This window comes from Dermacentor variabilis, chromosome 3 (assembly GCF_050947875.1).
Source record: "Dermacentor variabilis isolate Ectoservices chromosome 3, ASM5094787v1, whole genome shotgun sequence".
NCBI classification, from domain to species: domain Eukaryota; kingdom Metazoa; phylum Arthropoda; class Arachnida; order Ixodida; family Ixodidae; genus Dermacentor; species Dermacentor variabilis.
Genome location: NC_134570.1, coordinates 103717428 through 103733359, shown reverse-complemented (window position 1 = coordinate 103733359; position 15932 = coordinate 103717428). Strand labels below are relative to the sequence as shown.

Below are 15932 nucleotides of genomic sequence, written 5' to 3'. Positions count from 1 at the left end.
ACATTGTTGCTTCAGCTTTTCTAGTCAATTTAAGAAAAAAACCCTGTGATAGGTCGTCAAACAGGCTCTCAGCAACATGTTTGACATCAACAATGTCGTCAAAAAGGCGACACTTCAGGAGTTTCTTCAAGTTCGGAAACAGATAGTAGCCAGGAGGCGCCAGGTCAGGTGAATAGGGGCATGGTGGACCAATTGGAAACGCGGCGTTTTCATTTTGGCAGCCACAACATTGGACTGGTGCGAAGGTGCATTGTCCTGCAACAAAAGGTTTCCTTTGGTCAACTTTCTCCAGTGTTTCGTCTTTACTGCCTCCTTCAACTGCTCCAGGAAGCTGGTGTAGTACTCTCTGGTTATACTAAAGGGCTGAGGCAGGTAGTCTGCCTAAAGAACACCGTCTTTGTCCCAGAAAATGGACACCATGACTTTTTTGTCTGATTTCTGGGCGCGGAACTTTCCCGGTTGCGGGGACCCACTGTGACGCTATTCCTTTGACTGTTCTTTGGTTTCTGGGTCATAAATAGGGAGCTGGGTTTCATCCTCGGTCACTGACCTATCCAAAAAATCCTTTGTATCATCAAAATGGGTCAAAACAGCGCTGGATGCCTGAACTCATGCCTCTTTCTGTTCACTGTTCAAACATTTTGGCACCCACTTTGCTGAAGGCTTGTGCATGTGTAGGATATTGGTAGTAATGAAACAAACACACTCCTGGCACATGTTGAGTAACTGGGCTATCTTTTTGGCAGATATTCGCCTATCCCCAAGAATCAGCTTATGGACATTAGCGCTTGTTGCCGTATCTGTTGAGGTTGTGGGACGCCTACTGTAGGATTCATCTTCAATGGTAAAATGCTAGGTCTTGAAATGAGAAACCCAGGTTCTTGCTGTGCTTTAAGAAGGGCACCTTTCCCCTGATGTTTCTGACACCTCAGTGTAAATGTCCTTTGCAGACCTTCCCAGAAAAAACAAAAATGTTCATGGTGCCCCGTAACGCCACAAAGGTGGAACTAGCTCCTGCCGCTGCCATCTCAGGTTCTATCTGAAATTAGGGCAGTTATGAAAATCAGACACAGCTCATATTTTCACCATTGCTTAACAAGATATCAAGCTTTTATGTGATTTGAAGTTTATGCTGACCTATGGGGCAGATACTTGGAGACAAAGAAGCTTGAGAACAAGTTAAGGACCGCGCAAAGAATGATGGAACGAAGATTGCGAGGCATAACAAGAGAGCGGTTTGGATTAGAGAGTAAACGGGTATAGACAATATTCTAATTGGAGTTTTTGCATCAAGTCCTCATTCCATAAAGTTGACAAAACTCGGTAAAGCATTTAAACTTCTTAATCTATTCTGCAGCTGTATGCTTTTTATGATCCTGAAGATGTGAGAAATGTGGTGAAAGTAACTTTTCTATCAACAGATTTAATTGGTAGCTGAAAGGATTGAGGGATTTTTTTCGTCATTGTAGAGCGGCACTTTCCTAGCTACCCAAGTTGGCGAACAAAGATGTTCGTTAAGGAGTGGCACACACCTGCTGGCACATACCCAGTGATCCAAGTTGGCATCAAGGAGGTTCAATAAAGATCAGGACAGACTGAGTGGTACACACCAGGCGCTCCAAGTTGGTGTTTGACATCATGTCGAACAGCGGTACCTACCTCGTCTTTCATCTTGCGGTGACCAATGTTGGCATGAAAGAGGTTTGTTAAAGATCACCACTTGTGGGCATTGACACCCATACTCAGTTACCCAAGATAGTCCGATGCTTAGTTCAGAACCCTGTTACCTCAGCACAGCAGCCTGATGGACTACCTAATCGACCATGGACAGAAAAATGCGTGAAGTATCCTGTGAATGATAACTCAATAAAGAAGAAAAGAATCTCTCGCAGAGCTGCTGGCTCGGAGTTTGCGGTGTCGCCAGTCACCGACACCTGGGGGTAATGTCGTTACCCCTGAGGTGCTCCTGCGTTATGTTGCCCCGAATCGCTCGTCGAGGTGTGTGTGGCTGTTGGTTGAGATTCCTACGTAGTTTTTCTTGCTGGCGCCTGGTGAACCACTGTGATGCCAACCTGGTCCAAACCCTTGTGTCTAGGCTCCAGTTGCAGGTTCTAGAGATGTCAGTTCATATGTCTACAACCACAGCTGTATGCAGTTCATTATAGCAGTCATATATACATAATGCTACTCAGGTTCACTGCCAAGCACTTCCTGCCACCCAACCCCAGAAATTGGCTATATCACGAATGGTGCCTCTTCAAGTTTTCCTACATGCTAGTCATCTTCCCGAGAACCATGATCTACCACTGGAGCTGTGCAAGGGGACACGAGTTGCATCCTGCACATTAGTGTCAACTATGGCATAGAAAGAAACCAGCCGCTGCCTCTACAACTGCGGAAAACCAGGCAATGACCTCAGGTATGGGATGTGCCAGCGTCACTGTAGTGTCATACCCAGCGCAAGGACTGTGCTCAGATTCAACGTATCTGCCTTTGAACATTGTGTTGAGCCCGGGTAGGCCACTGCTTGAACGAGCGTCTCTTTATACTAGGAAAGGTGACCACTATGCTGAGTAGAGGTGGATTCGGTGGTGACCTGAGAACATATATGATAACTTAATAAAGAAGAAAAGAATCTCTCGCAGAGCTGCTGGCTTGGAGTTTGCGGTGTCGCCAGTCACCGACAGCTGGGGGTAATGTCGTTACCCCTGAGGTGCTCCTGCGCTATAGCTAATTAATGCTACGTGTAGCTGATGCCCAATGCTATTTACAATTTATCTACAGGGAAGCTAACGGAGGCCAAAATGGCGACGCTATATCAAGCAGGCACACGTCGTCTTCTTCCACCTCAGTGCAGCCACACTGTGGCGGCTGTTCCGTAGCATCAGCCCCAGCGGTAGAATCACCGTCCCGGTGCTTAATCTACACATCCGCGGTGAAATGTGTGTGGTATGGCTTTAGTCTCGCCACGTGAACGATGTCACTTGCAGCTGACGATGACGCTGAGAGGTCAGCGGGGAGGATTTCATATGTGACATTGTTGACTTGTCGCACCACATGGTATGGGCCAGTGTAGTGCGACAGCTGCTTTTCGGAAAGGCCCACACGTCGAATGGGTGGCCAGAGAAGCACCAGAGGAAAGTGCACGTCGCCATGGTGGCAATCATAGAGGCATCTCTGATGCTCTTGTGAGGCATCGAGACGGGTGCGGGCGAGCTGGCGCGCGTGGTCAGCGTGTACGATTGCATCGCGGGAGTATTCAGTGGCTGAATGTGTGGCCGAGGGCAGCAAAGTGTTCAAGGGCAACGCGGGTTCTCAGCCATATAGGAGATAGAATAGTGAATAGCCGGCGGTGTCATGACGCGATGAATTATATGCGAACGTCACATACGGTAAGTGAAGATTCTAGTTGTGGTGGTCGGTCACAATGTACTTCAAAAGCATGTTGGTGATGGTCCGGTTAAGGCTCTCCGTGAGGCCGTTGGTCTGTGATTGGTAGGACGTGCTGAACTTGTGCTTTGTCGAGCAGGAGCAGAGAATGTCCTCAACGAATGCCGAGAGAAAGCTGCGGCCACGGTGAGTAATTGGCGCGGAGCACCGTGCACTAAAATGATGTCATAGAGAAGAAAGTCAGCAACGTCAGTAGCACAACTTGTCGGGAGGGCTCTGGTGATTGCGTACCACGTAGCATAATCGGTAGTGATGGCGACCCATTTATTTCCGGAGCCCGAGAGAGGAAATGGTCCACGAATGGTCTACATCGACACGGAAAAAGGGTTCAGGCGGGATGTCGATCGGCTGGAGACATCCAGCTGGAAGTGTGGGGGGCTTCTCCCGGCGCTGACAGGGCTCACAAGCGGCAACGTAGCACGGAGTGGGCGAGACCCGGCCAAAAGAATCGACGGCGTACACAGTCGTATGTGTGCGAGATTCCCAAGTGTCCAGCCAAGGGAGCGTCGTGAAGTTGGTGGAGGACAGTCAAACGCAGGTGCGATGGAATGACGAGCAGAAGGTCAAGGCCTTGCGAATTGAAATTGCGGCAGTATAATGTCCCCTCCTTAAGGAGAAACGTCCGGAGAGAGGCGTTGCCAGGTGTTGACTCCAGACAGTCGATGAGGGCTCGTAATGAAGGATCGCGGCGTTGCTCGTTGCCGATTTGAAGCAACTGGGACACAGAGAAAACGCAAGCGATGGCGTCTGCATCAGCCGGTTCGTTGACGGGGTAGCGGGACAAACATTTGGCATCCTGGTGCAAACCTCCTGTCTTATATACCATGGAGAAGGTATATTCTTGCAGGCGTAATGCCCAGTGAGCGAGTCGTCCCGTGGGGTCCTTGAGAGAGGATAGCCAGCAGAGAGCGTGATGACACAGAATCTGCGTCCGTACAAGTATGGACGAAACTTCGCAACAGCCCACACAAGAGCGAGGCACTCGCGCTCTGTGATTGAATAATTGCGCTTGGCAGGTGACAAAGTCGGCTGGCATAGGCTATAATGCGATCATGTCCACGCTGGCATTGTGCTAACACTGCTCCTATGCCGTGACCACTGGCATCAGTTCGAACTTTCGTTGAGGCAGACGGGTCAAAGTGGGCCAGAATTGGAGGCGTGGTAAGGAGAGTAGTGGGCTGCGAAAAAAATGCGGCATGGTCAGGACCCCAAGAAACAGGGGCATCTTTCTTCAAGAGGTCAATAAGGGGACGCGCGATGGTCACGAAATCCTTCACAAAGCATCGGAAATAAGAGCACAGCCCTACGAAACTACGAATGTCCTTGGTAGACTTCGGAACAGGAAAGTTCATAACGGCGCAGATTTTGTCTGGATCAGGTCGCACGCCTCTGGCGTCCACGAAGTGTCCAAGGATGGTGATTTGGCGGCGAGCGAAGTGACATTTTTACGAGTTCAACTGGAGACCGGCATGGCAGAATACGTCAAGAATCGCTGAAAGACGGTCTAGATGCGTGTCGAATGTGGGCGAATAAACAATGTTGTCCAGATAGCACAAACAGGTGGACCACTTGAACCCCTGAAGCAAAGACTCCATCGTTCGTTCGAAGGTGGTAGGCACGTTACAGAGACCGAAAGGCATCACCTTGAACTGATAAATGCCGTTAGGGGTAACAAATGCAGTCTTCTCTCTGTCCATGTCGTCAACGGATATCTGCCATTAGCCGGACCGTAAGTCGATAGAAGAAAAATAGGTGGTACCGTAGAGGCAGTCTAGAGCGTCATCAATACATGGCAAAGGGTATACGGCCTTTCTTGTGACTTTGTTCAGGTGCCGATAATCTACACAAAAGCACCACATTCCATCCTTCTTTTTGACAAGCACGACGGAGAAGCCCAGGGACTACAGGAAGGCTCGATAATGTCCTTTGCAAGCATCTTTTTGACTTCCTGTTGGATAATAGCTCGTTCTGACGCAGAAACACGATATGGGCGTCGGTGAATAGGGTTCGCATCGCTAGTATTTATGCGATGAGTCACGACGAACGTTTGACCTAAGGGTCGATTGTCAAAGACAAAAATGTCGCGACAGCCTTCAAGAACGTGGCAAAGAGCTTCAGCTTGAGCAGGTGTAAGGTCAGAGGAAACCATCTTCTCAATGTCGACGTCAGTACCGTGCGATGACGTCACGGTATTGGCTGAGCTGTAACGATCTTCCACTGTGAATGGCTCGACTTCATCATCCTGCAAAGCAGTAATTATAGCCAATGAGATCCCCTGAGGCAGGACTTGCGCGGTTAGTGCGAAATCACTTTTGTTTTCACTTTTGTTTTCATGCTGTTGGGTGGCAATATTGCTGTTGCACTAAATAATCATGAAAAGCATTACTGAACTTATATTCCATTCCAGTAATTAAGTACATTTCTATATTAAATTGCAATTCTGGTATTTGACATGTTATCAACATAATAAGTTATGAGCTCATTATATTTGCTATGGCTGAATTTCTCTAGTTCGATATCTTTTACTTGTATACAGTAGATTCTTGTTAAGGTCAATGCAAACAGACTGAACATTTGTCCACTTTATCGGACACCCATCTTAATAGAATTGACCCACAGCACACAGCATTTCCTTCCGGGTGAACCCAAATAGCTACAGCATAAAAATATGAAGAAAACAACTTTAAAATCAAAGAGTAGACACAAAAAAATGACATTTATAGAATTTGCATGAAACAAGGTGCCTTATGCACTCTTACTTGAGCTGTTGAGTAGATGCTGCTTGCCATCACTGTGTGAATCTGTGTGCATTAAAAAAAAAAAAAGAAAGACATTTCACCTAGCTTGCCTAAAAATTGTTCAGTGTTCTTGTGCTGAAAAAAAAAAAAAGAGAGAAGGCATGAAAGTTTTCGGGGCATTATCAGCTGCATCAAGTGTTAAGCTGGTTCTTGTGGCTTCTGGAAATTGTCCGGCAAAGGCAGCTACAGGATATAATGCATTATTGTTTCTGTGGTGTCAGCCCCGCAGATTTCCACATCATTGGCAATGCTTACACAGCTGTTTATTTTCGCAGAAACACCATTTGATTCTTGTGTAGCTAGTTGCCTCCTAAGTATAGCTAGCTAAGTCGCCTCCTCCAAGTATACTGATGTGGAGCTCTTGCTAAGCTCATGCCATACCTATCCCAAACTATGAGACTACTTTGCCCACTGAGTCGAGGTAGAAAAGGTGACGATGACAGCATGACGAGAGTAGAATCACGAAGCTAGAATGACGACAGTGAAATGGCCATGATGGCATCACTATGGCGGTGTGACAATGAATGTATGACGACTGTGCGATGATGGTGGCGTGATGAGTGTCAGTGACAAAGCTGGAATGACGACAATGCAACAATCACAGAGCATCACAGCCAGAGGATCACGGGCCCCTTGAGTCTGAGTGCGTGAATCAAAAGTGTCAATCTCAGAGGAGTCATTTAATGTATTTGAGAGTCATTTTGCATAATAAAGCCAGTGAATGCATGTTAGATACAGCTTTTGAGTCAAGAAAAGCCTGTGCTTTTTTTTTTCTTTTTGTCTTGACTATTCCATTACCAACTTGATTTCTGTGTGCGACCGAGCAAGGGCCTTCACCCAACCATCTTTTTATTATCTTTGGCCCTAGAGAGGGCTTTTGCTCGGAATTTTACGGTAGGTGGCTGTGTTTAGATGTGCATTAATCTTGCACTATGGTGCAGTATCAGTTGGAGTAAACAGTTGTAGATGCATGTGAGCAACCTCTTCGTGAGAAGAAGAAAACTGTAGTCAGCTTTAGTCATTGACTCCTCTACTCCAAGTTGTCATCACCTGTGTATGTGGCACTCCTTGGTGATGAAGTCGAGAGACATGGTGCTCTCTGCCTTCCTTTTCCTAAGCCGTCTTTTGTTTCTTGCCCACTGGCTTCATTTACGCTGTTTTGCCTTGTTACTGGTTTATTGATAAGCTGCAGAGCGTGGCATCAGCCGACCGTTTTAATGATTACTCAAGACTTTAGGCAGATTATTGTGCAGGCGCAGTATTCTTTGCTGCAGCATCAGCAGAGTGGCTTGCGACTTCTTCAAAAAATTCTGGAATTTCAGCAAGAGACTCTGGTGACATATTCTTGGTTTATAGTGTGAAGGGACACAGACGAAGACTAGAAGCAGACAGGACGAGTGCTAGTGCTTCTAGTCCTCGCCTGTGTCTAGGGCCTTGGGACGAAATGTTTTTCATTCTGGTTTCAGTTCCATTCCACTGAAAAGCGTTATGTTCCAGTTCTGCTCCGGAACAAAAAAATATGATCCGTAGGGGCTCATAACGGTTTCAGTTCACATGCAAAAATTTTCGAAGCAAAGTAACGACAAAAATGTAGTATTTATTTTTCTCACCAAGTGAGTTATGAATTCTGAGATCATGCTCAGTGCCTTGAGTCATGTAGCTGAGCATTATCTCAGAATTCACATTGCCGAGCAGCACGTCGTTGAGTATACTCACCGAAATGTGAGATTGCTGTTCCGACAAAATTAACTTAAACATAAACAATCAATGAAGCTTCAGTAACAAAGCGTTGCACCCATAGAAAACGAAACGATAAGCTCTTCACCGCACAAACCCTGGGTTTTGCTACAATTCCAATCTGTTAGTGCACCGAGTGGCAGACTTCGATTAATGGAGCGCTCGACTGGCTGTTGCTCCCACTACCCCTGCCTGAGATACGTGCTTATGCGGACTCCCAAGATATGCGCTAATTCTGATGTTGCCTGGCATCAGTTGTTTCGAAGTGTCAACCTTACCCTTGAACTGAAAACCAAGAATATGTTACCATACCAACTCGTCCAACTGTCCATCCTTTTGCAGACACCGGTGGCACTGGAGGGCATCCAAATTGGGGGGCTGGGCCCACAACAGCTATTACTGTAAAATGATTGTTTCTAAAGGCACGAGAGAAAGAGTAAACAATCTACATATTATGCACGATGGTAGATTCCCTGCTGCATGCAGCTCATATGTTCACGGCAGCATTCTTACGAATCACAAAAATTTTCTTGGCATGTCCAAAAAGGGTATCAGTGCCTTTTCATTTAAAGGCATCTTATTTGAGCTCTCCTGCAACTGTTACCATAGCAAGACGCCTGTGACAGTGGCAAAACCTTTTGAATATCATGCAAATGTTCTCTATGTTTGTTTCAGGGCGTTCCGATACTGCTTGTTGGCCACCACATCTTGTACGGCAAAGAGCAGGATGTGGAGAAACCCTTTCTCGTGATTGAAAAGTCTGCCAAAGAAGCAGAACCACAGAACACCACGAAGGAGTACCTTATCCGCGGTGTTGTCACAAAGAAGGTCATCTTTCGGTCTCGCCCCAAGCCGATTGTCAGCAACGTACCAACAAAAGTGTGAAGACAAACCGGCAAGCTGTCGATGAGGTGCCATAATTGTGATGCAACACTACGGAGTGCCCCCTGTGACATTTTAGGTCTGCATGCTGAATAACTGAAAAGGCAGGCTTATGCACTGAATCAATCTAAAGAGATTGCGAAAAGGTAAATTTTACTGATATGGTGGCATTTGTTTTATGCTCTAATAGAATTTCTTGAAGAAATTAGCTGAGGTGTTTTACCTCTCATTAAAAGCCCTCAGGTTATAGCGCCTTTTAAATTTTTCTCTCCGAAAATAGGGCATTTTCCTCTGCTTTTTGCATAGGGCGAGGTTCCTGTCATGTGAACCACACTACTGTATATCTGCAGGTGCTTGTTTTGCAAATTTTACAGGCTGTAAAACATATTGAATGTGATACATATGTGTGTGTGCTTTGTTTGTTAATTTCTCAGCAATAGCGAGACCCACTGTGGTAGATCAGTGGCTATGGCAGCACGCTGCTGGGATCAATGTTGCCGGTGCACTCCAGGCCACAGTGGCCAGTTCCGATTCGGGCAAAGTGCAGAGACACTCGTGCACCCTGGAGTCCACATTAAAAAACCCCAGGGGGTCAAAATCAATCCAGAGCCCTCCACTACAACGTCCCTCATAACCCAACGTGCAGTTTCGGAACATGAAAATTTGCAGTTTAATATTTGACGTTTTTAGCAATGACAGGTGTCAAATTTAAACTGCGTACATTTCACGCTGTTCAAGACAGAAGTTCCCAGGAGGCTTGGAAGGGATCAACAGCAATTCTAAGAAAACGTGTTGCTGGGCTAACGTTTTGACAAAAGGACTTCGTCTTTCTCAGGACAACAACTGCGTTAGCCCTGACGATGGCATGTCCCCTTGTCAGAACATTGGCTCCTGTGACATTGCTTGTCCAACCACTCTTAATCATTCTACCCTATTTGGCACGCAGCAGTTTTATGGTTCAGTACCTTTACGTGCAGCAGGTTTTATTCCTCTCTCTTCACTCAGCAGCCATCTTTGGCATTCTGATGCTGAGCACACGGTCACAATATCAAATCCTGCTAGCAGCGAGCACATTATTGCAGTTGAGGTAAAATGAACCTGTGTACTGTCAGTGTCCGAAGTTAATGGCTCGTCACGGCACATATGGCATTCTGCCACTGCGCACGAGGTCTCGGCTTCAATCCCCGGCTTTGCTGGCTGCATGTTGATTCGGGCAAAGTGCAGACACACTCGGGCACTGATATTTAAGTGCACATTGTACTGAGAGATACAGTTAAATCAGTTTATATAAAGTATTCTCTCAAAACTTTGAGTTCATGTAACTTTATGATAAGGTGTTCATTGCCATAAGAGAAAACAAGGGCCAAACTTCCGTTTTCCAGGTTTTGCGGCACTTGTGGGTTTCAGAAAAGCACTTTCTTGCATTCGGGTCGTTGTGACGCAGTAAATGTTCTCAAAGCTTGCCATGTTCAGACTTTGGCTCTTTTAGAATGCAATGAAGCCCATCTTTACCAATAAAAAGTTTGCTAGACCTGAACAGGTGCTGTCAAAATTCATGACGTCGCAGTGAGCTAGTGCAGGAACTTAAAGGAGGGGTCACCACTGCGTTTTGCTCTTTAGCATCTTTTCTAGCTTACCAGGCCTCCTCTCACGTTAAGAGTGGCCTTCTTGGCATCGTAGAGGTGCCGTTCACTAATACAGCTCAAGTGCTTTTCCTCTTCAGCGTCCATTTAAAGAACCCCAGGTAGCCGAAACTAGTGCGGAGCATTCCACTACAGTATCTCTCATTGTTCCAGTTTTGTTGCTTTATGGGTCGCAAGGAGTGCATAAAAGCTGAATATTTCTGCAGCCTGGCATTTTGATTATCAGCCTACAAGTATATGCATGTGTGACCAACGTAGTGTTCTACGGTTTGAATGACCGCAGTCTCAAGGTATTTAGAAATTCAGCATTTTGGTTGAAGCTGAACCCCGTAAACTTTTGGTGCCGGCTGTCCTTGCAAATTTTTGTGTGTGTGGATAAAGTTTAAAATATCTTTTCATGTCACTGAGGAGTGACACATACGCAGTGGCATGTACCCTTTTACTCAAGTTGGCGTCAAAGAGGTTCATCGAAGAGCGGCGCAGAGAAAGTAAGCACATTCCCATTGCTCCAAGCTGGCGACAAGGGGGTTCATTAAACAGTGGCGCAGTGACCGAAGTTGGTTTGACGGTTGGTTTCGAGCCGCTCCCTCAGTGCAGCAGCCCAATGCGCTACCCATTAGATCATGGACCATCTACCCAGTCCAGCAACTCAAGTTGGCGGAAAAACGGTTAGAGACAGATAGATGGACACAGACAGCCCCCAGAAAGTTCGTGAGGTATCCTAGGAATGCTAGTGGCATTAAAGAAACCCAGGTCGTCAGAATCATTTTGGAGCTGTTTATTACAGCACTCCTTGTACCCCACAGTGGAACTTGCGATACTATTAATCCCCATAAATTATTGAAGTTGCAGCTTTGGTTTTACTAAATTCAGATGTGCAACACAGAAATAAATTGTGATGGCTTTGGGTGCCCACCCATACTTTGATGCGTTCGTTTGGCACTCGCTCCAGCTTGCCCGGTCGTCTGCTATGCTATTAATAGTCCGGCCTAATGTAGCAACATAATAGACCGCCAAATGAGCTGGACCGAGTGCCAAAACATTGCGATGGACTGCTCGCACATGGACACCTTCTGCATCCTGATGTCATGACACATTCATTTCTTGGGAAATGAAACAAGCTGGTTTGTGAAAAGCTACTACAGTAAGTTATTTAGGGCCCCCCTGAGATTTGCCAGTATCTTTTCTGGTGTATCAAGGCCCAGGGCCTTCACTTAATGCAAAACGAAAAAAAAAATTAAAAAAAGAAACATGAGCAGTTGGAAATGTAATGTCAGTTTAAGGGAGCGGAAGATCTGCTGTGGACACTCCGGATGCTCAGTGTCAGCAGGGGAGCCATCAGCACTTGAGTTGGTGTTTCCAGGCAGTCTCTCTTCTATGTACTCAATGAGCATGATGCAAAGTGCTTAGCTTCAATGTTTTGACGAAGACTGATATTGACTGTTTTCGCGGAGCAGTTTGTTCTATACAAACAGGATGGAGCTTTAGGCGGTGCGCTGCACGCCGCCTCGGCAACAGCGCACAAATATGAAGCCATTACCGCTTCAACCTTGCTTCTGTGTGATCAAGTGTCGGAAATGAAACTGAGCTTTCGCCAATGCACTGTGCTCCAATCAAGCCGGATTGAATCATGTGGATTGATGATGTGTGCAGTGGTTGGCTGCAAAAATAGCGACTGGCATATTAAGGAATGGAATGAATCTGTGTAGCGAATTTTTCGGACCATTGTTACAACTGTTCGTACGTGTTACCGGCACTTCGAGATGTGCGGCTTTCTTCGACGATACAGAAATTTGCTCATCCACCAGCGTTGTATCGCTAACCTTCAATGAAAGTGTTTCAGCCCCAGAACGGCAGCAAGAGCAAGTACCGCTCATTAAACAACGACAAAGGGAGTAGCACCACTTCCTGTCATAGTATGTTTCGCGCACAGTATCTACACACATCTATGCCAACTGGCATAGAATCTTACGCCCACTCTATCATCAATGTGTTAATAAGTGAATGGGCACACACTTGAATATATGCGCACCATATATGCACAATAAATGACGGACTACACTGATACCGCACGAATGGTCGAAGCTGAATGTTTTGTGACGGTCCACAAGAGTAAGCGAGTTACTAGCAATAATACACCTTTGCTACAAGGTATTGCAATATACAATGCGGCTACGTTTCAAGCCTTACACACAAGAAAAAATCTATCAGAACTGAGCACACCTGCAAGCGATTAGGCAGAAATAATCAGATAGCAACCGCACCAAAGAAATTTACTGATATTCAAATGATGCAGCGCGACTGGGACGGAGACAAAGAAACACAAACAACATCACAAGCGCTGACTGACAACTGGTTTTATTGGCGCCGAAACCGGCCTATTTATGGGCAAAAGGCTTGCCGTGTAACACCGCAGGTAACACAGATATGGTCACACATGATCAACCAAAAACAAGATACCGCAAACGATTAAGAATGTATTGCTAAATCTACAGAAACAGCAAGAACAAGGTATGTTCATCGTATGTAGTTTACTATCGCCACATGTCATGATGCTTAGGGCTAAGGTGAAGTCACTTTGCAGAAAAATAATGAAAACAAGGAATATGTGCCCAAAACAATGTATCCACACACTTGGCTTGAGCAGGCTTCTGTGACAAAAAAAAAAAAAAAAAACTTTAAAAGTGGGTGAACCATTTAAGACCTAAACAAAACCTCCAGGAAACTCAATCTCCGCGCCTTTCAACAAAGTAGATGGCTTGCTCATGCAGTTGTCCACCGATATTTATTATTGTCTAATTATTATTTTTTCTGCATAGTGACTTCGGACCGCCCTGCCATGGCAGCGAGGCCCGAAAGGCAATTCTACCTGCCAAAGCAAGAGATAAGGAAAGCATACTTACGTGAACGCTATTATGAAAGAAAACTTGGCCTCAAGTCTTGTTTTGTTGGATTTGCCAGTGTGCAGCTGACAATGATAGCTTACAAAAGCGGGGCGCAAATAGCCTACATTGCACCCCCACTTCTGACAGGGGGTGGGGAAGCATGCCTCCCCTGCGCCCCGGTAGATACGCCTATATACACAAAAAGTACTAGTGAGCAATAAGGTTGGAGGTCAGACAAGGTCCTCGCTCACTGCACAAGTCTGCCCATCTGTTCTTGTTTTTCCTTTCTCGCTTGTTCACTGCAGGTGAGTAAACTTTATTGAAAGTTGTAGTATAGGTGAACGAATACTTTTCTTAACGATCTTGTGGGACCTCTGTGGGACCACATCACGTCTGGGTCACCAATTTGTGGGAGGCGGTGGGAAGAGGTAGCCACCATAACCATGGTTTATTTAGGCCGCCAGCCATGTCGTCCCTAGAGAGCGACCGGAGCTTGCAGAGTGTTCTATTCTCGCGCTACCTGCTTGTGAGCCATCTTCTGCTCTGGAGGCGATAGTTGTGCCGCTACAGGGCCCCCCTCCTAGTGAGAAGTACGAATGAAATACGTGCAAAAGGCGTGCATTGTCTTGTGTGTTGCAACTCGGCAAGCAGAGTTCAGGCGTATTGGCCGGTTTTTGACGTGCGCCGAGAATTCATGCCGTCGAAGGGAACAACGCTGAAGACGGTGTCGCCGAACGGTATGCAACAGTGGCACTGGTGTTGGTAGTGGCAGTCGTTGGTAGTGTTGGGTTCCGCAATCTGGGAGACATGTACTAGGCGGCATGGCAGCGTTTGTTGTGAGTGAGACGCTGCCACAGTAATGCCATAGAATAAAGAACATGATGCCGCAGTGTGAAATCACGACCTCCCGCAGGTTCTCGTAGATGCCCGGGCCTGCAAAAGTCAGAGCTCAGAAAGAAGACCGTCTGGCAGCTCGCGACTTGTGTGAAGATAGTGCAAGTGTTGGTCACTCACGTTGTTGACAGAAGTGATTCTCAAGCTGAAGAAACTAGATGGTAGAGCTTCCCCTGCAAAACTTTGGAAGGCTCGCCTGGTGCTGCTTGCGGTGAAATCCTGAATGCCGATAGCATCAGGGTTGTGGTGGTCGCTGAAGAAAGCACCAAGGTTGTGCTTGTGGCGTCACCATGCCTGCGAGAGTGAAATTTACATCTAGTGGAGCCGGTGGGACAGCCTCTGAATTGGTGATGAGTGAGGTGCCCCCAAATGGAAAATGGATAGCTTGCAGGAATGTCCAAGGGAGCAAAGCGGAGGGCCGTAGAATAGCTGAAAGCACTTGCATTTGGCCCAGTGAGTTCCTTGAAAAGAGTCGTCATGCAGCTGCCTTTGAGCTGGGGAGGCCCATGGACCGAGCATAGGTAGCGGGTGCTGACGATCGGCACGGGTGGGCGCAGGCGATGTGGGACAACAAGATGCAGAACAACACTACGGTCCAAATGGTGAGAACTGTTGTGACTGAGCTCTCGAGGTGACATGGTGGGCAAGGACAACTGCCCACAAGTCCTTGTAGAAGTCGGGGCGCGGGGGTGCCAGTCGGAGCCTGAAACCTTGTTGATACGGAAGTGGCTGTCCAGTTAGATGAACCACATGTCCGGCATGTCCACATAGAATTCCTGGACACCTTAAAACCGCAGGACGTCTGCCAAACCGTATGATGCAATGTCACCTAAGCCTTGGTAGGCTGGCATGACTGGGCTCGGTCATCCAGGTCACCAAATTGTGGGAGGTGGCGCGAAGAGGTAGCCGCCGTAGCCATGGTTTATTTAGGCTGGCCAGTCATGCTGCTGCGGGATCTCAGGAGTGGCCAATACTGCGGCTTCTCAGGTAGCGCAGGCCAGCATGTTCTATTCTTGCGCTACCTGCTCGTGAGCCGCCTTCTTCATCCCCGGCTCTGGAGGCGATAGTCACGCTGCCACAATTTTATCTCAAGAAAGCTTCATCTATGCAGCCACGACCATGTTTTAGGCCAAGCCACACTCGGAACAAAGCCTCACATGCCTACATTACGGCATTCTCAAGACGGCACAGCATCCATTCAGAAATTTACAGACATTGGCGCAACGTTTTGCTATGCTATTGTGTCACAAATATGAGTGGAAGGTTAGCAAACACGACAAGTTGCGTAAAAGTACAACTGAATGTTATTAACAGTAGCAAACGCCTGTGCATGACCCAGCCTAGCTGCCACGCTGTCACCTTCAATCACTGGCTAGAGATGGCTGCTACAAGCAGAAAGTGCGCAGGCTCTAACAAGGAAAGAGGTTTTTGTCCTTATGTGGCGATTTATATCAACAGCACTGTCGAGGTCCTCTATTGGCTGCCGTGCAAGCGAAGGTAGCCTACAGCTTAGCATTGTCTCGTTTGCATTTTGTTTATTATCTACAACTGTTCGTTGCTCAAATAGATTCTCATTCGTTGTGCAAATGAAAGTTCCATGCAAGTAATGCAGACATGGTTTATAGGCACTTATAAACACCAAA

General features: G+C 46.8%; 1 protein-coding gene across 1 annotated transcript in view; it reads left to right on the top strand.

The window, feature by feature from the left end:
• LOC142576125 (uncharacterized) overlaps nucleotides 1-9270 on the top strand; it is a 34767-nt gene extending 25497 nt beyond the window's left edge. The window contains exon 5 of the mRNA XM_075686085.1: nucleotides 8661-9270. Coding sequence (XP_075542200.1) covers nucleotides 8661-8870 — 210 coding nt within the window. The 3' untranslated portion in view covers nucleotides 8871-9270. The remainder of the gene's footprint in view (nucleotides 1-8660) is intronic.
• The last annotated feature ends 6662 nt before the right edge of the window (nucleotides 9271-15932 follow it).